Source organism: Podarcis raffonei, chromosome 6, assembly GCF_027172205.1.
Source record: "Podarcis raffonei isolate rPodRaf1 chromosome 6, rPodRaf1.pri, whole genome shotgun sequence".
Classification (NCBI taxonomy): domain Eukaryota; kingdom Metazoa; phylum Chordata; class Lepidosauria; order Squamata; family Lacertidae; genus Podarcis; species Podarcis raffonei.
The window spans coordinates 72,015,420-72,038,331 of record NC_070607.1 but is presented as its reverse complement, the minus strand read 5'-3'; the positions used below and the strand labels follow the sequence as shown (position 1 = coordinate 72,038,331).

At 45.3% G+C, this 22,912-nt stretch overlaps 1 protein-coding gene and 1 long non-coding RNA gene across 4 annotated transcripts; both read right to left on the bottom strand.

Annotated features, from left to right (window-relative positions):
- Positions 1–3,843: 3,843 nt before the first annotated feature.
- On the bottom strand, positions 3,844–22,277 carry TGIF2 (TGFB induced factor homeobox 2). 3 transcript variants are annotated; one of them, XM_053393978.1, is made up of 3 exons: positions 21,930–22,277; positions 18,086–18,324; positions 3,844–5,464 (listed from the first exon to the last, which is right to left on the bottom strand). In XM_053393978.1, the coding sequence occupies exons 1-3, from the start codon at positions 21,946–21,948 to the stop codon at positions 4,874–4,876; spliced, it is 849 nt and encodes a 282-aa protein (XP_053249953.1). In that variant the 5' UTR covers positions 21,949–22,277; the 3' UTR covers positions 3,844–4,873. The 3 variants fall into 3 exon arrangements, with proteins under 3 accessions (XP_053249953.1, XP_053249952.1, XP_053249955.1); XM_053393977.1 differs by lacking the exon at positions 21,930–22,277 and adding an exon at positions 21,411–21,518; XM_053393980.1 differs by lacking the exon at positions 21,930–22,277 and adding an exon at positions 20,525–20,722.
- LOC128416345 (uncharacterized) lies at positions 8,015–10,171 on the bottom strand. Its single transcript, XR_008331193.1, has 3 exons — positions 9,777–10,171; positions 8,431–9,325; positions 8,015–8,254 (listed from the first exon to the last, which is right to left on the bottom strand). It is a non-coding gene; the product is annotated as an uncharacterized LOC128416345 (long non-coding RNA).
- Positions 22,278–22,912: the final 635 nt, after the last annotated feature.

Below are 22,912 nucleotides of genomic sequence, written 5' to 3'. Positions count from 1 at the left end.
GTTGGCCACCTACAATTAACTCTTGTCTGATGTGTGGAATGAGGATGCTCAGATTAATTTTTGATGCAGGCTTTTGCCAGCATGCTTCCGTAATAAGGGTTGCCAACCCTTACCAGCCCATGGGCTTGTTTAGAATGTTAGGAATCGTCTCTGGTTTCTTCTCTCTCCCTTTCCCCGAATCACCCTTCCCTCTCCCCAAAGGACGGGGAGAACACACACACACATACAGATGCTTTGTTTTTACCAAAGAGTTAAGATACAGTACAATGAAAATAGATCCTCCTGAATGTGCATGAATTTGCATAGGCTTCCCCCACCCTGAAAAAAACACCCATCCAAGTTTGTCTTGGAGAGAACCTAGGATTATTTTAATCTTCATTATTTTTGCAGACATGATTTGGGATCTTTTATCAGTCTCCTGCCTAATATAGAACAAACGTCTCTCAACACTTTGGTTTTTGGGACAAACTAGACTACATTCCCACAATAGGTGCCGGCAGGTACCTTTTCCAGGGCAGCCTTCCAACATCAAGTGGCTGCTCAGTCCAGTGTGTATTGGCCAGTCTAACTGGGCTGTGAATCCAGGAGTCTAGGAAAACTCTTGTTATGAGAGACGGGGGTCAATGGTCCAGATTTTACCCAATTTAGCTGGGTCCAGGGGTGCACCCAGGTCCCTCTCCAACGCCCTTCAGACCATCAGAGGAGGAAACTTACTCCTAAAGGCTGGCAGTGACTAACCTCCTCTGCTTTGGTCTATAGCCAGCCTTGGCAGGTCCAGCTTGCATACCACCATGATGGTTTCCACCACTTTTTCATTTTGACAGGCCTTTAGCCTGCCACCAGGTGGTTTGTTTTTATACCCAGAGGAGTTATTTGCAAATGTTCTCACAGTGGCCATAAGCCTGTAGGAAACTGGGAAGCAGGATCTGAGCACAGGAGTCCTTCTGTTCTTCCCACTCCTGTGATTTCCAGCAAATGGTCGTAATTGTGAACATGGAGGAAGAACTAGTACCCATGGATGCAGAAGATTTCATGGATGCAGAGGGCAGAGCTCTCTCTAGCAGTGCAGCATTTGCCTGCCTGCCCTTCTCCTAATATATTTATGACACTTTAAAAAAATTCAACCCCCTCTGCCCAAAGTAGGGGGCACAACCCTCTTGATTTGTTCAGGAAGCAGGGTGCCAATGCGACTTCAAAAAAAAGGGCACTGAAAAGATAAAGTATTTTGTACAAAAACGGTACGTGGCCTACTTTAGAAATGTCAAGGATTGTTGCTTTGATTCTGTCAGTGAGAGCTCCCCTTTTCAATATGCTAGCACACCTACCACTAAGAAGAAATGAGTAAGTTGTGTTCTGTATATGCCAAAGTCCTTCACCAATCAAGCTTCTACATTACAGAATTCTGCTGTCTGCTTTTATGACCCTCTGCATAGGGTTAAGGGCATTCACTGTATGCACCTGTATGTACATTCACACAACACTGGATGCAAAGAGCCACAGAGGAAGGTCAGAGTTCTTCTGCACAGAGACCATACAAACTAGGTGTGGTGTGTTTTTAAAAAAACTTTATTGATTAAAAAAATCCAAAACAGTTATTTACAGTAGTTTTTTGCTTCATAAACATCAGACAAAGAATATTCTCTCTATTTTTTCATCCTCTTTTAACTTCCCATCCCATCAAAAACAAGGTCTCCATATCGTTTGGACAAATAAGATACAGCAAGAACAGTCAGTGCATTGTAGGAACTGAAACGTTGCTCTTGTTACCCTGTGCAGCAATTTCAGATCTGCTTAGGTTTCCTGCGGTGCCAGGAAAGAAGGTTCAAACTTCTTCATTTAATGGAGGCACAATTCTAACCAAATGGCTGCCAATCCAAGTCAAGGGGGCCTAATTGAGGGTAGAGGAGGGGAAACTACTCAAACATTTTTAATTAAGAGTGTGAACATGACTTAAGTATCTTCAGTTGGAGTTGGGATGCTGCTGCTTAAAAGTATCTCGCCAATTTCAGTGACACTTTGAAGGGATACATAATTCTTGAAAACCCATAAAAAGCAAGGTCAATTTTGGAAAACTGTTATAATAATATAGACTGAAATTCAGCCAGGGGGATTCAAGGAAGTCACTTAAAAATATTACTAAGATTGGATTAAGTACAATTAAGACTAAAAAATTTTTGTCTAAAATTTTTTGGAAAATCAATAAAAAAAATTTGGAGGGGGGAAAAAAGCAAAGTCAAGTTTTGCTTCCACAATCCAGAAAACAAGATAGGAACAGAGATGGAAGAAGCCACCTTCCAGAGATTGAATGCAAATAGTCAAATTAATCCACAAGATTTTAGAATTAAGCAAACAAACAAAAAACCAAGTATGCTACAAGGCAGCTCTTCAGGCTTTTCAAAACAGAAAGCAGCACAATTTGGCAATGTATTTGCTTATTCAAATTTCTGGATCAATATGTCAAAACAGCAGCTCTCTAGACAGAGTTAAGCTATACCCTGCTGATTGATAAAGGATCACCGAAGATCAAAAAGTACCAACAAAAGGAAAGCAGGCAATTATTTGTGCAGCAGCAATTACAGGTTGTACCAATCTTAGCCCTAAATCTGTAATTTGCAAAAGGGGGGAGGCACATCACAATGTTCCATTAAGCCCATAACAATTCCCACCCTATTAGTTCCAGTTCTCCAATGCACTCACTGCTGTCCTTGTCATTTTTCGACACCAGGTTTGCACACCTAGTTCAAGAACAAAAATGTGAAAAGTTGCATCCTGCTGGGCTTTTTAGCTTTACTATTCATGCAACGTAATAATTAGGCTAACACCTTCTAAAAATTAGTGTTTTTCAAGATATATAGGTGTATATAATAGATCACTATTTAACTTACATTTACAGTGAAACAGCACTATTAAAATAAAAAAGGTGGATGTTCATATCACCCAGGGCACTCTGTGTTTTGCAAGTTCCTGGTCTCAGGCCAAAGGGGGGGGAGGCGTAACTCAATGAAAAATGTATGCATGTCTTAGCAGTTTGCAAACCCCCAGCTTCCCACCCCCTTATATCCAGGGCATGGACCACAGATGAAGAATATATGGCCCTGCGTATGCTGCTGGGGCTCCCAACTCCCTCCTATCCAAACCAGCATGCCCCCCAGCTACTGGTCAGGGATGATGGGAGTTGGAACTCCAGCAACATCTGGCTTCCACACACCCTCTCTCTTGGGAAGCATTTCCCAAACGTAGGTCTCTAGCTGTTTTGGGGCTACAACTCCCATCATCTCTAGCTAGCTGAATCAGGTCAGGGATAATGGGAGTTGTAGTTCAAAAACAGCTGGAGACCCAAGTTTGGAAAACACTGCTCAAGGGGAATCAGGTGGGTCTAAATTTCTGCCAAGGCTGCCAAGTACATGGGGACACATCAAATCATGTAGGGAGGCAATTTCAGGGTCACACATAGCTTGTAGTCTGCAGGAGAGGTTGTAATTCACTATGGAAGACCCTACTCTGTTCAACCTCCCTTCCTGGCCACAAGAGGGCACCTGTGCTCCATCAGCAAAAGAGAAACTACATTCAGCATGATGAGAGCAAGGATCCAAAACAAAGCCAGGAGGTTGGTGTTTTCCGCCCCCCTCTATAGGTAGTTTTGTCAGCACATCCATAAAGACACCTTAGATTTCCCGAGTTTCAGTCCACGACCAACAAAATTCAAAATGAAAAACGAAGAAGAAAGGGTTGTTTAAAGCAACTTCACAGTCAAAGAGTCTTGTTTCGGATCCTATCCCTCCTCCCCAAGCTCTGAAATGCCCTATTGCTGTGTCTCAGCCAGCATCCTGCCAGCAGAGCATCCTTCCCTGCCACTTTGATCTGCACATCTTCAAACATGACATGGGGGAAAACACAGGGAGAGGAATGGATGAAGTCACGAAAAGCCAGCACCTAAAATAATAATAATAAAATTGCTCAAACAGCACCATACTTTTTTCTAACTGGCACCAGTATTCGAAGGGTGGTCGTTGATTGTTCCCCCTCTCCACCTCCCAGTGGAAAGAGAGAGGGATGCCACAAACATTAGCATTTCCAGTTAAATCTGCTCATGCCGGGGACTCCCGTTAGGCCACATGCAGGGGCCAGCCACTCATGCGCACCAGACCGAGAGTACGTCAAAGAAGATATGCTACAGAAACAGCAAAACAAACAACCCCTGCCCGCCCGCCCCCAAAAAGGACACACGTTAGGATTCTCTGGGCAGAGGTGAAATCACTCATTTCGCCTCCCCGCCATAATTCGTATTTTTAAGGTACTTGGGGTTTTTTTTATTATTATTATCTCTCCTCCATTACGTATTGGACCCTTTTCCTGTTCTCTTCCATGTCAGCAGGCTTCAAAAAAAAAGTGGGAGAAGAGAAGGACCTCTGCACAAGGATCCTCCACAGCAAAAAAATAAATCGCAAAGTCACAGTAACAGAACACCAGCCATGTTCTCTCAGAGCACGTTAAGGCCTCTCGGTCCTTTCAAGAGCAGGTTGTGCGTGGTTCAGGCACCCCCCTAGTCAGACAGTGTCCTCCATGTGGCTTCAACAGGAGGAAAGGATTCTGCCAAGGTCCAGAAAAAGTGAAATGCTAGCCAAAGGATGTGTTGTCCTCCTGCTTTGCGGCGGACACAGTGTTTCATTCTGGAGGCTGAGGTGAGCTGGCAGCACAGCGTCAAAACGGCCAAGGAAGCCTCGGCTTGTTTTGCTCCTGGTTGAGGGGTAGCCATATCACAGCGTTAACATCTGGCAGGGAGGACCCTCAGTGCAGAGGCCAATAGAAAAACTTGGGAGAAGGAGCAGGGGAACCCCCAAAGCCTCCAAAAGGAGCTAGTGGCTGGAGAAAGCTACTTGGTTTTTCTGGAGAGGGCTGGCGCAGCGGCCTCTCTCTGCAGTGACGGAGGCAGCTGCCCGCTCAGCTTCTGCGAGTCAAGCTCAGCTGCCCTTTGCAAGGCCACTTCCACCAGCAACTGGAAACTGCTGAAGTCCTCTCCAAAGAGCTCGGGCGGAGTCGGCGGCGGCGTGTTGAAGAGTCCGCTGGTGGGACTGGCGGCATCTGCCCTGGTCAGGAGAGCCAGAGTGCTGCCCGTCGCGCTCAGCTGCGGCTGCTTGGGGTGAGGCTCCAGCTTGACCCGCTGGAAGGTGGGGCGAGGGCTCTCCTGCTCACTCGTCACCACAGTCAAGCTGCCGGCCAGCGGCCGGGCAGGGTGGCAGGTCATGGGCGAGCAGACCGACATGGAGAGCACCTTGGAGGAGGCGGAGGAGGCAGGAGGCACCATGAGGAGTCCGGACCCTGTGGCGGCGGCTGCATGGGTCAACGTCACATCAGCAGATTTGGCACCGCGGCGAGAAATGGTGAACTGGTTAGGATCCTTGCCGTCCTTAAGCAGCATGTCTGGGAGGAGTCTGCGCCTGGCGTTGATGAACCAGTTGCAGATCTAAGGGAGAAATGCACAGGGCTCGGTTAGATGCCAGGGAACAAGGACTTGGGGGGTGCGCAGCAGCTATGGTGCTAGACTTAAGACTCTCGGGGAAGAGCAGAGTTGAGGCTGCCCACCTGTAACATGGGAAACAACAGAGAAGGTGCAAAAGGAAAGCATTTGCTACACTGGAAGTTGAGGGGCACATTTTTCTAAGAAGAAGTGAGTGAGTAAGAGAGAAATGCAGAGGCTTCAATAGCCAAATGTATTTTTTCATGACTGATAAGGTTGTCCGTGACTACCAGCCGGAACAGCAATGTTCTGCTTCCACTGTTGGAAGCAATATGCCAAGTGCTAGGAATCACAACTAGGGCAAGTGCTGTTGGTTTTGCTTGCTGGCTTCCCAGAAGCAGCTGGTTGGCCACTGTGGGCTAGATGGGCCGCTGGCAGTAAGAACAAGACTCCTCTTCTGTTCTTATACAGCCATTTCTCCAAGGGCATGCAAAATAGTTAAAAAGAGTACTGGGAATATATAATAAAGGAAGAATAAGGGGGGGAGTCATCTGAATGGATATACAGTGGTACCTCGCAAGACGAATGCCTCGTAAGACGAAAAACTTGCAAGACGGAAGAGTTTTTCGTTTTTTTAGTTGCTTCACAAGACGAATTTCCCTATGGGCTCGCTTCACAAGATGAAAATGGCTTGCAAGTTTGTTTCCTTTTTCTTAAAACCGTTAATACCCAGGGAATCCGTGCTTCGCAAGACGAAAAATTCGCAAGACGAAAAAACTCGCAGAACGAATTAATTTCGTCTTGCGAGGTACCACTGTATAAGAATATGCAGGAATGGTGGGGAAATTAAAGCAATCGGGGAAGGGAAGAAGGGAAATCGATGGAAATGTATATCTGAATGTGATTCTGGAAATGGTTATAATGAAAATTATTTTTTTTAAAAAAGCATTTGTGGCTCTTTCCTTTCTTCTCACAAACTCCTTTTATTCTCCTTTTACTCTCACAAACTCCCCGAGACTGAACCTGAGACTTCTCCATGCAAACTAGGTGCTTTGCCGCTGAGTTACATGTAGCCCTTTTTTTTATACAGGAAATAGGTTTAACAGCATCATGGTTGCAAATTGAACACTTCCCACAGGTTTTTTAAAAGGTTGGGGAGGGGCAATGGCTCATTCTCTGCCTCCAGCATCCTATCCTTGCCACCTGTTGTCACTTTGAGAAGCCAGGAGAAGACAGCTATTCTCTTGCCGCCTGAATTTCTGTTTCACAGTGTTACAAGCTGGGATCTGCCCAGCCAGTGTAGGGTAAAGCACAGACCATTTATTCCAAGATTCCTGACATGCCTTTTCTCCTGCCAGATCTGTCCAGGAGTGAATAGAAAGTATGTAGGATGTTTCCTTTATACATTGCAATCTAGGGCTTAAAAAATAAAAAGCCAATATAGAGAAATGTGCACCTCTCTCAAGTTTCACTCCAGTTCCGGTCAGTTATAATTCAGCAACTATTTTTATTTTCATGAATACAGTACCCAAAGACTGATCTACTGAATTATTTGTACCAGAGCATTTCCTGTCCCTTATGCTCAGAAGTACGAGCAGTTGAGGTTTAAGACCAAAAAGTATTAACGGGACAATACCTTTATTTCAACCAACAAAAATATAACAAACTGGTATGCAAACTTTCCAATTTCCCAGAACTCTTCTCTGAGCTGGATGTCAAAGGTAAAAACCGAAAGAGCAACCAGCCCTGGTTCAGTGAAACCGAGAGGAAGGAAGAGAAGGGACTGGATATGAAGACAGAGCCCACAGCAGCCTTTCCCAGCCTAGTGCCCTCCAGCTGTGGGGTGATGGGAGCTGTAGTCCAAGCTATCTGGAGGGCACCAAGCTGAGAAAGTCTGGTGTACACTTTGTAACAAGTCTAAGATCCGGCACAAAAAGTCTCATGGAGATGGGCAGAGCAACCTGACAGAGGTTTGGGGGGGAGGGTTGAGGGAGAAGGAACTGCCCCTTCCTAAACCCAAGTCAAGCCCATGCTAGCCAAGACAGAAACTATCCAAGGCATTGGTTTCAAAGGCAATGGGGGTGGAGAACTATGCCAGCTCCAGGGTTCTCCCTTGTAAGGGGAGTGGGAATTGTTGGGTCCAACACACCCATTTTTGCCCCTACTGACAGAGGACCATCTGCAAAGGCACACTGGTGGCAGAGCTTGCCACTGCAGCTAAGAGGCCTTTGGGGGTGAAGCTCCCACTCTGCCTGCAGAGAAGCAGATCTGCTGGACCCAAAGGCCAATCCCTCAGCCACGTTTCACAGGAGCTTGGGACTGGCTCCCTTCGTCATTACATCAGAGCTTGCATGGGGCAAAACCGATGCCAGGGGCTGCAAAGAAACAGCAATGGCTGTTTCCCACCCGCCCCCCATCCTTTTTCAACAAAAAATGTATAGTTTGATTAGGAGTATAACTAGTGAAAACCAATCACATACATGCACGTGTACATGGTAATCAAGAGTGAAAAACTCTTCTATAGACAAGAACCTTGATCCAGCAAAAGATAATCTCTAGGAAACAGAGTAAGTGATCCCCCACTAAAATAAGTGCAACTGTTTTCTGTGAAACTTAAACACAGAAGACAACAAGTTGCCTAGGTTGGCATAGAAAGAACAACCTGCTGATTTAAATGAAATTTCCCCATTTCACAGATTCATGAACAAATGTGCATACCAATTGGCTGTGATCAAACAGTTCGCAAATTAATTGGCAACTTATTTCAAAAACTTCTCAGCGGTGCAGTCTACATTCCTTTCATACTACAGAATTGCATCTGGCCAGTGGCGTAGCTTGGGTTGTCAGCACCCGGGGCAAGGCAAGTAATTTGCGCCCCCTAACCCGTGGATTTTAGCAGGGGGCAGAGAGCTGCGAGTGCGAGCACGCCCCCCCCCAGATGTTGCGCCCGGTGCGGCCGGCCCCCCCTGCACCCCCCACGCTACGCCACTGCATCTGGCTAAACACAAGGGGGCAAGGAAAACCAGAAAATTATTGGGTATCTGGTTGGGCCTCTGCTAAGACGCATTGCAACGTATCCGAGCAAGTTCACTTAATTTTAAAGCAAGTCCAAAACTTTCCAGAAGCGAAGGCTGGTACTTACTGGGCAGAAAACCAACTCTCCATGAAATGGAAACTGAAGTTTCCAAGCTGGTTGGTCGAGTCATAAATATTCATAATTTGAGACATGGAAATATTTTGCAGAGACTAGAGGACTTACAATAATAATAGCAACAACAACATGACCACCAAGAAGGGCACACTAGAAGAGCTTGCCTAAATGCAGGACAACATCTCTACTGTCTTCATACCTGCCATGACTTCTTAGTACCTGGGTGCAGTAAGATGCACACAATAAATAAATACAAGACAGGAACGCACACTGGCCCCTTCCATTGGCCTGCAACCAGAGAGAGAACGTGGCCTCTGACTGAAAAATGTTCCCCATCCTTGGCTGTTGGGTCAGTTGCTATACCTCTTTCCCAAGGAAGACCACTGGGAAGTGGAGATCAGGCTGGCCCCAGCAGGTTCTTACACTTTTTTAAAAATCTGCACTGGGTTACCAACTGCTTTCATCCCTTTATTTTAAAGTTGCTGTGTGCCTCCTCAAGACTGATGTGGGAGAGTGTGTAGAAATGTTTCAAGAAAGTAAACTGGATATTAAATTCCTGTTTACAATTCACCCACTGTACTACTTCTAGAACTGCCCAACCTCTTTTCCTTCTCTCCCTTTTTCTCTCCACCGTTCTTGCCGCGTGCACCTCATCTTTTAATATGAATGAGTTTTCTATGAGGATCACAAAAGGGGAAAACATACTTGTAATAAAGCTAAGATTTCATTGGTTTTCCCAGTAGTGATGTATGGAAGTGAGAGCTGGACCATAAAGAAGGCTGATCGCCGAAGAATTGATGCTTTTGAATTATGGTGCTGGAGGAGACTCTTGAGAGTCCCGTGGACTGCATGAAGATCAAACCTCTCCATTCTTAAGGAAATCAGACCTGAGTGCTCACTGGAAGGACAGATCGTGAAGCTGAGGCTCCAATACTTTGGACACCTCAAGAGAAGAGAAGACTGGCTGGAAAAGACCCTGATGTTGGGAAAGATGGAGGGCACAAGGAGAAGGGGATGACAGAGGTTGAGATGGTTGGACAGTGTTCTCGAAGCTACCAGCATGAGTTTGACCAAACTGCGGGAGGCAGTGGAAAACAGGAGTGCCTGGCGTGCTCTGGTCCATGGGGTCACAAAGGGTCTGACATGACTAAGCGACTAAACAACAACAAAAGATTTCATTTAAAGCCATTATCGACTGGACTTTACCGTCCAGGGGTCCTTTACCTACCTAAGCTCAATTATAGCAAACAATGAACTCACCATTTAAAGGACTAACAATGTTTATCCATCCTATTTCCCACTTAGGTAGTGCTTCACTCCAGCAGAAATGTATTGTGCAATTCTGGACCATTCTGTAGACTAAGTCTCTCAGGTCTCGAGGCCTATCATTATTATTAGCCTTCTTCCGTCCTCTACCTACAACAGCATTATACAACTGCTCATGAAGCAGCCACACTGCACAATAGCACAGTGCTTGGTTACAGTTGTAAAGGAACAAATTAGGATATTAGAGCAGCTTTTGCCAGCCTGGTACTCTCCAGTTGTTTTGGACTACAAGTTCTATCAGCCCCAGCTAGCGTGGCCATGCTTATTAGAACAGCTGGAGGGCACCAGCTTGGATTGCACAGTACGAACATGTGCAACTGCACTCTTTGGAAGAGAGAGGGACAATCACGTTTCCATTTGGCGAATTAGCAAAAGTTCTGGATGCCTTGCCAAAGAAGCCCGCTAGGAATCTTAGCGCAACACCATGAGGAGCTGGTTACAAGACCTTGGGAAGCACAGCTGCTGCCTGTGCAATTTGTTTCACGTCACACACGAGGGTGTAGAACAATTTTTCCTTCTTGAAAGCCAAACCAAAATGAAAGAGTGCTTCAAAGAGAACAATTATGGGAAAATAAATCAAGTAGACTGATGTATCTTTTGCAAATCAGCAGCTCTGTAAAATATTTTCCCTGGGGATACGTGTTAACACAAACTCAATAATTTCCCTGTTTTTAATCCCCTCCCCACCCGCCTCAAGAAAACAATCACCATGTTTCCAAAGCCTCAAACTGGTCTCCTTTCACAAGTATACATAGTTTTTTCCATTCGTGTGGAGCAAGAAGTTGGGGGTTTCCTTGCACATGGCTTACAAGACTTAAAAACAGAAGCTGGCAGCTCAACACAGCTTACATTTAAAACACTTCTAGGTTGAACACATCTGCAGGCATATTCACAATGTGGACTTCCCCCGTCTTGCCCTGGTAAGAGCACAGAACCACCAAGGAGAGCCTTCTGCCCTTCTTCTATGCCTGAATAAGTGTGAAGACTCTCCATGACAGAAGAAAGGTAGGGTCTGCCCCCAATGTTGTACAATGCCTCAGAGGTAAGAAGAAGAAGAAGAAGAGTTTGGATTTGATATCCCGCCTTTCACTCCCTTTAAGGAGTCTCAAAGCGGCTAACATTCTCCTTTCCCTTCCTCCCCCACAACAAACACTCTGTGAGGTGAGTGGGGCTGAGAGACCTCAGAGAAGTGTGACTAGCCCAAGGTCACCCAGCAGCTGCATGTGGAGGAGCGGAGACACGAACCCGGTTCACCAGATTATGAGTCTGTCGCTCTTAACCACTACACCACACTGGCTCTCAAACAGAAGAAGCACCTGCTAGATCAGTCTAAACGTCTATCTCATCCAACATCCTGGTCTCACAGTGGCCAAACCTGGGAAACCTGCAAGCAGGACTTGAGCACAAATAACGCACTCTCCTCCTGCGATTTTCAGTAACTGGTATTCAGAAGCATATTGCCTCTGACCACAGAGGCAGAGCATAGCCATCATGGGTAGAAGAGATATTCTGAAAGTCTTGACACTATTCTTGCTGCTTAACACCATGGAAATTACCCAGCTCTCAACCCTACCATAGTCTCACTGCTAAAAGAACAAATTTAAAAGCTCCTTAAGCAAGGAGAAAGGGGGTCCTTCCAGTTACTGATTAGAAGACTCCAGGTTCAATGAGCTGTACGCCTTTTATGCCCCATATGCAGAGAGAAACTGAGGCACTGCTGCACACAAATTCTAACTGCATAAAGCAAGCAACCAATCATTAAGTCCCAGTAAACATTTGCATGCAGAAATCTCACAGCCACTTTTATGTTCAGCTACATCTGTGCACATGTACACTGTACCAGAAAAAGGTGCAATTTATGTTGCTTTTAGAAATACAAAAGGTGACCTTGAATATCTAGATGGTCTTCAGCAAGCCAACTCCTTCTCTGCATACAAGCAAGAGCTGCAACTTGTTATCGGAATATTTGTGCTCACAGCAAGCCAAGCAGAACAGACTAAGCATTCTTGTGCAGTCAGATCCCAGCTAAGAGCACCAAGCTTGGTCAGTAGAGAGAGAGATGGGAACTATCAAAGGAAGCTCAGAACTTTGCAAGGAATGCTACTAGCTGTTCAGTGAGTCAGGCACCCAAGTGACCCCAGTTATGTGGGGACAGTTCTCTGCTACAGAGAAAGAGAGGCCAAAATGCACTGATCACAAATAGTTCTAAAAAGCACTTTTGTCCTTTTCACAAGGCTAAGCAGCATCGATCAAACAATCTGAATATTTTGGATCAACCACAACAACACTCCTTAGGTTTACATGTCCTTCTATTGCATCCAAAGCCATGCTTGTTTATTCCCCCCCCCGACACACACAATTAACTATGCCAGCTCTAATGACACAAGCAACTGGTCACCCCCAGAACAAATCTGGGTGGCACCATGCAGACCCCCCAAACCCAAAGTGATATTGCCTGGCAACAAGCTAGTTTGGGAGGCTTACCCCCATGCAATCTTGTCAGTGGGGTCCACCAGCAAAACTAGCTGAGCTCCACGGATCCAGACAGCCCAAGCAGAAATCTATCTAACTATCGTATTAGATTTCTATTTGGGCTGTCTGGATCCGTGCAGCACTGCTCAGCTAGTTTTGCTGACGTTACACTTGCTTGTTTAGCAAATGTAAGTGTTGTAGCTGGAGAATTTTCAGATTCAGAAATCAAGTGTGCATTCTAGATAGGCTGAGCAGCTGGTTAGGACTGCAATTCCAGTAACAAGTAAGGGCAATGGATAATTTCTTGTAAGCATGAGAAAAGGTGGTATGCTCACCTCATTTTTGAGAGCTTAAGCAGCATTTGTGTGAATGGCAACAAACCTGAGGACTGGTTTTGTTCTCTGTTGCCAGTACCAAAGGCCACAACATGTACACAACTGGGGGTAAGGCCACCTGCTCCAAGCTAGAAGGGTGAGAGGGGGAAGCCACAGGTCAGGGCTATAGCCCTGATAGTGGGCTTCCTGTAAGATTCATTTAAATCATGACACCTGGAGGTATTTCCTTAGAAACAGGAAGACTTTGAGCTGTTATGAGCTCCTTTAAGTGAGTCCAGCTGGGACAGCCTCTCCCCTGTCTTCCCAGTGACTTAGGACCTCTGTCCTGAGCTGGGAAAGCAAAAGAGAAACCCAAAAGTCCGGATCTCATGCCAGAGGCTCTTAAAGAAACCACCAACAGCCCCCCTTTCATCCTTTTTCTTCCTCTCATTTTTGTATTTAAATTGTAAACAAATGCAATTTGTGGGGAGGCAAACCACATAAAGAAAGATTTTGCAAAACACAACAGAACGGATAAAGGCCACTGCATAACAGCCCACTTCACCGTTTACTTGCTCCTGGCCCCACCTACAGATTTCCAGGCCCCAGCAAGGTTGTTTACCGGAGAGTAGCCTACATATGAGAGGCCCTTCTTCCCCACAATCACAACATACCCCCTTCAAGTGAAGGGAACTAACGTGGCATTGCCCTAGCAGTCTGAATTTTGTTTTGGTTTCTTTGCTGAACCATAAGGTCGTTCGCTACTATACCTACCTGTTAGAAACAACCAACCAAACATGTATTTGAGCATCGCTAAGCTTTCAGGATGTAAAGTGCATACAGCTAACATTTCGGCCATTTCAATTTGTACAACATGCACAGTTTAATCTCTTATTTCATGCAATCACAATTTGAATGTTTAACCAAATTAAACCCAATCCACTGGAATGTGGCATGCACTGATAGAACAGTGTTACAGTAAGGAAGGTCTAATGTCTTTTTAAAAATACAAGATAGATTTTCTCACCTGAAAGAAACTGGTTTTTACTTCAGAACACTACTTTTTAAGAAGCTTCCTTTTACATGAAGCAACCAAGATCAAATTCCCCAGTTTTCAATATGCATGCCCTGGAGGTGTTTCTCACGGAACTCCTAAGAAGCCTGACGGGGCCGGTCCTACCATTGGACATAGTAAGGTGGCTGCCTCAGGTGGCAGATGTTGAAGGAAAGGTAGTGGGGGGTGGTATGTTGGAAAACATAGCTGCATGTGCCACACAGGCCTTGCCCTGCACCATCTAAGCTAGCCTACTGCCCTCATATATGGCGGGGGAAGCCATCCAGCAATATTTTAAATTGATTCCCCCACCAATACACACACACACACACACACACACACACACACACACACACACACACAAGAATTCCTATGGTATATTAAACCAGGTTGCATGAGAAGCTCTTTCTATAAACAATTCTGAGTCCTAAACTAGCTTAACACTGAACCCTGTCAACAGAAGTCCTATGCAAGGGCTTTCCCCCTCTCCATCCCCAGTGCCCCCCTAAAGCTGGCTCAGAGGGGAGTCAGCAGAACCTCCAGAACAGTGAATGGGGAGGGGACATCAGACATAACTGTTCCACAAATGCAACACTGAATTCCACCCATTGTTTTTAAGGTACTTGTCAAGCACAGCACGCCCTGGTTTCACACCATGGAACAGGCAATGGTTTTCAATATTAGGGCAAGACCCTTACTCCCAAAGCAGACCCAGAAAATAAAAATTATCCAGGCACCTGGTGACAAGCACCTGACATTGGCATAGAAACATCTGTGTTTCTAAAAGTCTCTGCAGGGTACAGGTAGAAATCTGACGCTTGCTCTTTGAAGATAGATGCAGTTTTCCAAAAACAAGCTCTGTAGCCAAGGATGAATCAGGGCAGGGGAAACCCCCCTCTTGGCCTCAGCCACACCTCTATTCCTTTCCTAGCTCCTGCATTCCTTGCCAGGTGAAGCAGAAGTCTCGTTACCCTCCTGACACTAGACTGACCCAGCAGAATATCTTATATTTATTTAGTTATTTCCGAAAACCCTGGCCTCTCCTTCAAATCCTTGGAAAGGACTTGACAGATAAGGAAGCTAGGTGTGTTTCACAAGCATTCAAGGGCACGCACACCTTGCCAAAAGTTGAGGCAACAACCAAATACACACAGAAAGGAACCCCTCAGCTGTACTTGATTCCATGCAAATAGTAAATGGCTAAATTCACATCAGGTGTTGAGTGGGTGGCACAGGACACAGTTCAGCTAAAACTGTTAAGGACTGGGTTAGATTTGTTTAGTGTTTTCTCTCTTAATTTCTAAATTATGCTTCCTTCCCCCTCCCCCAGTACAACCACAGACAAAAAGCATTTGTGAGGAGGAAAGAGATGGGACACCTTTGGGGCAGTTGGGTATTTTGTTCCTAAAACCAAGTCTACTGTTCATTTAGGCTCATATCCTGCTTTTCACTCCCCCTCAAGGCACACACACTTGCCAAGAAATGCCTTAAAGTGGAGTTGAAGGATGAGGAAGTGAAAAGCAAAGCCCAGACACCTAATGGAGAAATCTTCTATTAATACTACTTCACCCTAGGGAAGTCGCTGAGGATTATACCAGCTTCGCTTAAACCTCTAATTTCTAATACATGTTTAGCTACTACTATGTATTTTAATTACCAAATAGCTTTATTTTTATCATTGGCTTTTTTTGTTTTTGCTATTTTGCTGCTGGTTTTTGTTTGTGAACCACCTTGGTATTTATTTTTGAAATGAAAGCAGTAGATAAACAACAGTAATAACAGCAGTATTAATATAGGTTCCCAAAGGCCTAGCTGCCCAACATTCCTTGAGACCTTGCAAGGATCTGCTGGTCATAAACAGATTCCCTGGGCAGTGTTGCAGTACACTGGGGTCCTTAGAAAATCTGTACATTTATAAGGCAAGCACAAAATGGATAAATTTAAAATGCTTTGATTCCATCAATACAGACAAATTGCAGCCCTATTCTTCAACCCTCAGTGCCTTCTGCCCTACTAATCCAGTAGAAGACCAAGGATGGACCATCCAAGAATGGAGGTCTTCTGGAATCCTGACTCGAACCATATAGGCCCCATTAACATGCCGTGGTAAACCATAGTTTAGCATGAAATAAACTATGGATTTACGTGAGTGAGCAATGTCCTGGTGCACAATGCTCAAAAGACAATGCTTCACACTTTTCTTCAACATGCCAGAGAGGAAATAAACTGTTACATGAGAGCCACCACTTGCATTTATTTTGTGTCCTAACAAGCCACAGTGGTAAGCCAAGGTGGGTTGTTGACTTACCACAGTAGTTTGTGAGGAGACAAACAAGCCACAAGTGCTACCTTGCATGTAACAACAAACCAATCTCTGGTTTGTAGTCTTTATTCCCCTAGGAGAAACACACATGTTCATTTTAAACCATCGTTTATTTTAAATGATGGTTTACAGCAAGCCAGACTAGAAACTCATCTTAAGAGTCCACATAAGGGGCATTTATAGGCCCTCCAAAAAGATTAGCCATCATTTTTAAGAGTCATGCACACCCTAATACCCCCAGTAATAATTTATTCCAGATTGACAATCACTAAATAGTTTATTGTCTCACTTTCCCATACAAATTATATGCTGTTGCAGAATGTAACTTAATTTTGTGCTGTTAAGGAGATATTTCTTGGTATGTTAAAATTCACACTCAGCTATGCATGGTTACCACTTTTAATAAGCTACCTGGAGAGACCAGCCCATAGAAAAGGGCAGATTTGTTCTCCACTGCCCCAGAGGGCAGGACTAGGTCTAACAGTTTAGGCTACCAGATGGCCTACAATACATTCTCCCAACTCTGATTCTACCCAATATATGCAAAAGACTGGAATTAATTCAAGTAGTGACATTACTACAATAGAATAGGATTGCAAATCAGCCTAGAGTATTTTGACACCCCAATTCTACTTGCAAGTTAAGCACTACTTATTTCAGTGGATTCACGTGCACATATATTTATAAAATGTGCTTCAGATTGCACACCAAACAAAATCAACCCAATAGAAAGAAATGGCTATAGATCTTGGCCCATAAGGCATTCTTAAATTCGTAACATATTGCAGATCTGCCCAGTCCTCCAGACTTCCTTGGTGCAAAATCATTTAGTGTATCTGTTTATGTACTAATTAAATTCAGCTAACTTGTGAAGGCAGGTTTAAGATTACTGATCTTTAACACAGGTGAAAAGGGACACCCAACTTGTTTCTTTGTAAAAGGGGGTAAGAAGTTACGATTCCTGTTACATTTATTAAGAACATCATTAAGAACATCTAACTCAAATTCAGAGCAAAAGGTGGAGCTGAACATTAGCTACACAATGCAACTGATAACCTTATTAGGAAAAACTAAAATGCCAAAGGAAAGCAAGTAAGCTTTCGAACTCCTGAGAATTCTTCTTCAGGGTGGATATTAGACAAAACAAAGAGGGAGGAAGAGGGCAGATGAATGGTGGAAACTCTTCAAAATCTGCATTATCCAACAACCTTAAGATGAAGTACATGAGGCATTCTTCAGACTTACTTAGTTAACATGCAGGGAATAAAACAGATTCCAAGATGCAGCTACCAGGGACACACAGAATGATCATGGTCCCCCACCCCTTTAAAGGTATGAAAAGTAGCAATTACCTGGATCTGCTCCCATCACTAAGCAGAATGTGCATGTCCCTTGGAAGGCAGAGAACAGAAGTAAAGAAAAACAAGATAGTCCTTACGTTAACAATGCTGGAGGTTAATTTTTGTGCACTGGCGGGGGGGGGAAGAGTCAAGAGAGGCCGAATTGGATAGTATTACCTAGTGGTTGGAGGGCGGAGGCCAACACAAGATTAAGACTCTGAGACTTCTTCCCATCATGCCCAGCTTCTCCTTCCTTTTGTGTTGGGGGGTGAAGAGTTTTAATCGGCCTGAAGAAGAGCTCCGAGTAACAGGAAAGCTTGCTAATTACCTTGACATTTTAGTTGAGCCGAATAAAAGCTGGTTTGTTTTTACTTTTTGGATTTATTTTTGCTAACAGGCTTTTTAAATTAAAAAAAATAATCTGCAACTTCTTATACATAGGCACAAGAGGTGAAGGCTCCAGTACCCTTTAACAGCAATGGAGCAGGAGGAATTTCAGCTTTCAACCTACACCTGCCAAAATCCCTTCCTCTGCAGTGCTATTAAAGGTACCAAAGCCTTCTCCTCTTTTGCACCTGGCAACCCTGTGTATCCAAGAAATCATAACTGGGCAACCTGCTAGGAAAGGATTATACAGAAGTTCATACCTGAAGAACAGAGAGGCTTGTTTGCCCAGAAAGGCTGAGTTTCTCTTGCTCAGACGGATATGCATTGAACCTGTGCTCGTAGAGCCACTCCCGGAGAATCTTCACAGACTCCTTAGGAAGGTTGCCCCTTCGTTTTCTCTTGCCGGGCTGCAACGGATCCTGAGATACGCTCCCATCATCCTCCCCAAAGTCACTATCCGACATGGTGGAACTGCTGGCAGATCTGTCTTGGTTCAAGCCTGGGATGTGGGAGACAATGCAAGACATAATGGGTCACAGGTGGAATTACCAGCACACAGGTGTGAAAGAGCTGCAAGAAGGCAGGTTGTGTTCAACAGTCACTGCAGGTGTACCTAACAAGATCCTTCACTAATTGCATCTTGCTCATCTTCCTTTTCACAATTATATAGCACACAAAAGGAGAAGTGAAGCTGCCCTTTTGCAGATGGGTAACTGAGGCAGAAGATGTGCAAAGGCCAACCTCAACAGCAGGGATGAGGAACATTTGACTCTCCAAAGCATGCTGGGTTCCAACTCTTGTCACTCCTGACCACTGACTACTCAAGTTACAAGAAAGGAGATTTTGACTAGACAGACAGTGGAATGGTCTCCCTAGGGAGCTTGTGGACTCTCCTTCCTTGGAGGTTTTTAAGAAGATGTTAGATGGCCATCTGTCATTGATGCCTTAGCAGAGATTCCTACATTGCAGAAGGTTGGACTAGATGAACCTTGGGGTCCCTTCCAACTCTACAATTCTATGATTGCTTGACTACGCAGCCTGGGGTGATGGGGTAATCAAACCACAACAACTGGAGGTTCACAGGTTCCTCATCCGTACTCTGCACTGTGGTCAAATTCAGAGCAGTGCTTGGCATTCAACTCTACAGAGTTGTGTTCTACATACTCTAAAAGATCTACAATATTTTAAAGTAAGTTATGAAGCTGTGCCATAAGCTCTATAGAAGGAGACTGCTGGTATTAAAATCACAGAACTATAGAGTTCTTGTAAAGAACATTAATGACGGTGTGCTTTCATTAGAAACCCCAGAAGTATTTTTTCCTAATATGGCTCCTTTCTTTACTGTGAAACTCCTGACACTTCTAACAGTTTTGCCCTGTTCTGACAAAGAGGTATTTTTATGGCTTCCCCTTCCAAATGAAAAAAAAATTGTTTTGGACCTCGATCCCCCAACCCATACCAGAATGATTGCATTTAAAAAACAACAACTAAAATTCATTCATTAATATGTTTTTGAGCAAAGTCCAATACATGTTAAAAGTGCATTGCACAAAATGTTAGGAAATTAAGATGCATTTTACTTTGCAGGGGGATCAGACTGAAAAAAGCAAGTGTCCACTATTAACAAAGTCTCCCAGGTGGCTGCAGCCTTACAGCTCTTAAAAGTTTCCTCTCTCCAAAGCCCTTTACATGTAGAGACTTTTTTTCTACATTCCCCCCAAAAAGGGGTGGGGGAGGGAGGACGACGACAGAGGTAACATATATAAAACTGGTGGGCCAAGCAGTCGTCAAGACTTCCAAGTTTGCTTAAGGTTAGCTCAATGCCCTTTTCCAGACATGCGGTCGAGTTTGTTTGGAGGGAGGCACTCGGAGATCAACACGTCCGCATCCACCCCCAGCAAGCGCGCACACGCAGAAAAACCCCAGGCAAATTCAAGTGCATTGAAATGCAAGCGCGCATTCGCTTCTCCTCCACGCACGCCCCCCACCCACCCACCCGCGAGGAAGAGAAAAGGGCAAAACTTTGTGCCTATTAAAAAAAAAAAAGCTGCAAAAGCAAATGGATCCTCGTCTTCCTATTCCTCCAGGCAACGCCGAGTGCAGAAGGGCTCAGGGGGAGCTGCTGGCTATGTGAGGGAGTCTCTCTCTCCTGTTTCAAGTCTGCATCTCATCAGGGATGGAGGAGGAGGAGCAGCAGCAATTTTTTTTTTTTTGCTGCCGTTTCCTCCTGGCCCTGAACTGCCCACACCGCCAGCTGCACATGGGAACGACAAAATCCAGCCCAGAGCGAAATAATAATAAAAAATTAAAATGCAAAAAATTCAGGAAGGTCGGAGGAGAGTCAGGCTAAAAGCACGGGTTGTTTTTGGTTTGCTTTGGGGGGGGGGGTTGGTGAGCTACGTTTGCCCCGCGTATCGTCCACTTTATCAAAACACCCACCAACCCCAAACCTCAAAATGCAAGCAAAAGGAAGTTAAAATAGCAACAAGCTGCCTCCTCGGCCGTGTCCATTCCTACACAAAGAGAATGCAATTGGAAATAGATCCGAACCGGGGCGGAAAAGGGGGAGGGAGGAGAAAAGGCAGATCAAACATTTCATTTTCTTCCGTTTGAATTCAAGCGAGACAAATCACGTGTCAGAAGTTTGCTACTTAGTAAAGCAGCAATTAAAATACATATACACACACACACGAAAATACCTCGCGGATTACTCCCACCGGCGCTGGTTTGATAATGAACTCAGGTCTGGAGTTTCAAAAGGAAAAGTAACGTGGGAGAGCGAAGCTAACCTCGCTTCAACCCCCCACCCCCGGCCAACCTCTTTCTTTAAATCCCTTCCATCCCACTTCACACAAAACAAGCCTGGACTCCATGTTTTCTACCAGTTGCATCGCCGCTCTCACCCCCAAAACCGCCTCCTCCGAATCCCTTCCATGGGGGGGGGACCAAGAGGCAAGGTCGAAAGAAGCAGAGACCTCCTCTCCTCCCCACCCCCCGAAAAAAGAGGGGTCCCCAGCACCCAAGCGCCGAAAGCAATCGGAAGACGAGAAACGCTCTCGCAAAAAGTTTTTCTTGTGTCTCTTTCCCTGAGTGACAGATGCCTAGACAGAGTTCTCTTTGTTCCAAAAGAAACAGGAACTCGCGCCCCCCCCAGCACGCGTTACCCCGGCTTTGCTCCAAACAAATCCACCCCCTCCCCCCAAAAGCTGTCATTTTACAAGCACTTGAAATCAGGTTTTGCTTTTGTTGTTTTTTTTAAGAGAAACCTAAATTTGCAGAGTCCAAAATCGCCAGGGGTTTGTTTTTTTGCGGGTAGGGGGGGAGCAGATGTGGGGAGGAGTTTGCAAAAGAAAAAAATTGGGAAAGTTGCCATTTTGGGATCAAGAGGGAACAGAAGCATGTAAAAGTAAAAGAAAGCAGCTTTGGGAGGCGAAACCTTCGAAATCTTTTTTTTTTAAAGGTTTGTGTTTGTTTCCTTTAAAGAAAGCCGGACCCTGGGGGGGCGGGCAACAGAAGAACCTCCATTCAGAGAGAAAAGGCAGGAAATAAGTTGGATCTCTCTCGCAATGTTGCATTGAACGTTACCGAACAAAAGATCCTCTTCCCCGACTCCCTCGCCTCTCGCTCGCTTTTGCATAGCTGAGTGCCTGGAAGGCATTTCACGTCCGTCCCCCCTCCTCTCGCTCCTCTTTCCTCGTGGTGCTTTTTTTGTCCCTCTTCTCTCCCACCCACTAGACTTTTTTTTTTTTTTTTTTGCAAAGTTGAAGAGTTTTTGCAAACACCGATCGGATACTCTCCGTGCGCACACACACCACCCGGTTCTCCACGAGGGCGCTCCATTCTCTGGACGCCCACGAAAACTCTTTCCTCCTCCTCCTCCACCGCCCCCCTCTCCTGCCTGCGGTTTGCCTTTGAGAAAACAGACAGCGGTTTTGCAAAAGAAAAAAACCCCAAACCCTCGAGCCCCCTTTGCAAGTGCTTCCAGTCTTCAGAATGCCCCACACGCTTTTGCAAAATAAAAAATGAGAACTCCAAAGTTTTGCCGAGCAAAAAGAAAATGGGGGGGGGTTGCATATGCACCCCGAGCAAACTTCCCAGACTTACTTTTCCCGGTCGGTTTCATTTTCTTCCTCTCGCAGCGTCTCCCACCCGCCCCTTTCAAGCTCCTGGCTCCGCTCCCGGCGGTGTTTCAATCCACGCCTTGGCAAGAAAAGGGAGCGTTGACGCAGCTGGTGGTGGATCCTTGCCGGACGCAGCGATGGGCACTTCTCTTTGTGTGCGCGCGCGGCGGCCGCTCAAGAGGAGGGGTCTCGGCGCTGCTCAAAGTGCCTTTAATACCTAACCTGCCACACGGTCTGACAGCTCGCGAGGGAAACTACCTCTGCGCTGACGTCAGATCCCCGCTCCCAGGATCCGTTCCTCCGCTCTGCTCATCCATCCAGCCCAGTCCGCCCTTAAAGGAAGGCTCTGCACTCGCCTCCGTCCCTCCCCCACCCACCAAGATAATTTGAAAAGGTGGGGGAGGGGCACAGGCGGAAGGTGGGTGGTACCAGCCGGGACGAAAACAAAACAAAATTACAACTCCCGGAAAAAAGGGGCAACTTCTGTTTTCAAATAAAACTCCAGTGAAACTTTTAAAGGACTTTCCCGAAAAGATAAGAAAAAGCCCACGCTTGCATGCCACTGTTTGCTTTTATTAACACTCTTTGGGGAGGGGGAGTTCTGATCAAAGACCTATAACAAAATCAGCATTTTCTTCATTAAATGAACAAGAAAATCTAATCTCGTTTACGGTATTCAGTTGCTGACATTGGGAGAAAAGTTATGGTTGCAACATTTAATTTTTAAAGTTGCCATCCCTTAGTTCCAAGGCTGTAATCCTGCATAACAGAGACTCTTGGCACCTTAATCCTATACACGCTTACCTATGAGTAAATCCCAATGAAATCAATGGGGCTTACTTCTGAGTAGGCATTCGTAGGCTCACACAGTGCAGATGGAATCCTCTGCACGTTTACCTGGGAGTAAGCCCCATTTAAAACAATTGGATTTAATTCTGAGTAGACATGCATAGGACTGCACTGTTC

Excerpts from the sequence above, each read along its gene's own strand:
- TGIF2 (XM_053393977.1), bottom strand. The coding sequence starts at position 21,483 with ATGCCTTCCAGGCACTCAGCTATGCAAAAGCGAGCGAGAGGCGAGGGA. Across the intron at positions 18,325-21,410 it reads GGAAGAGGATCTTTTGTTCG|GCTTGAACCAAGACAGATCT; the intron begins GTAACGTTCAAT and ends CCCACATCCCAG. Across the intron at positions 5,465-18,085 it reads CAAGCCTCTCTGTTCTTCAG|ATCTGCAACTGGTTCATCAA; the intron begins GTATGAACTTCT and ends TTTCTCCCTTAG.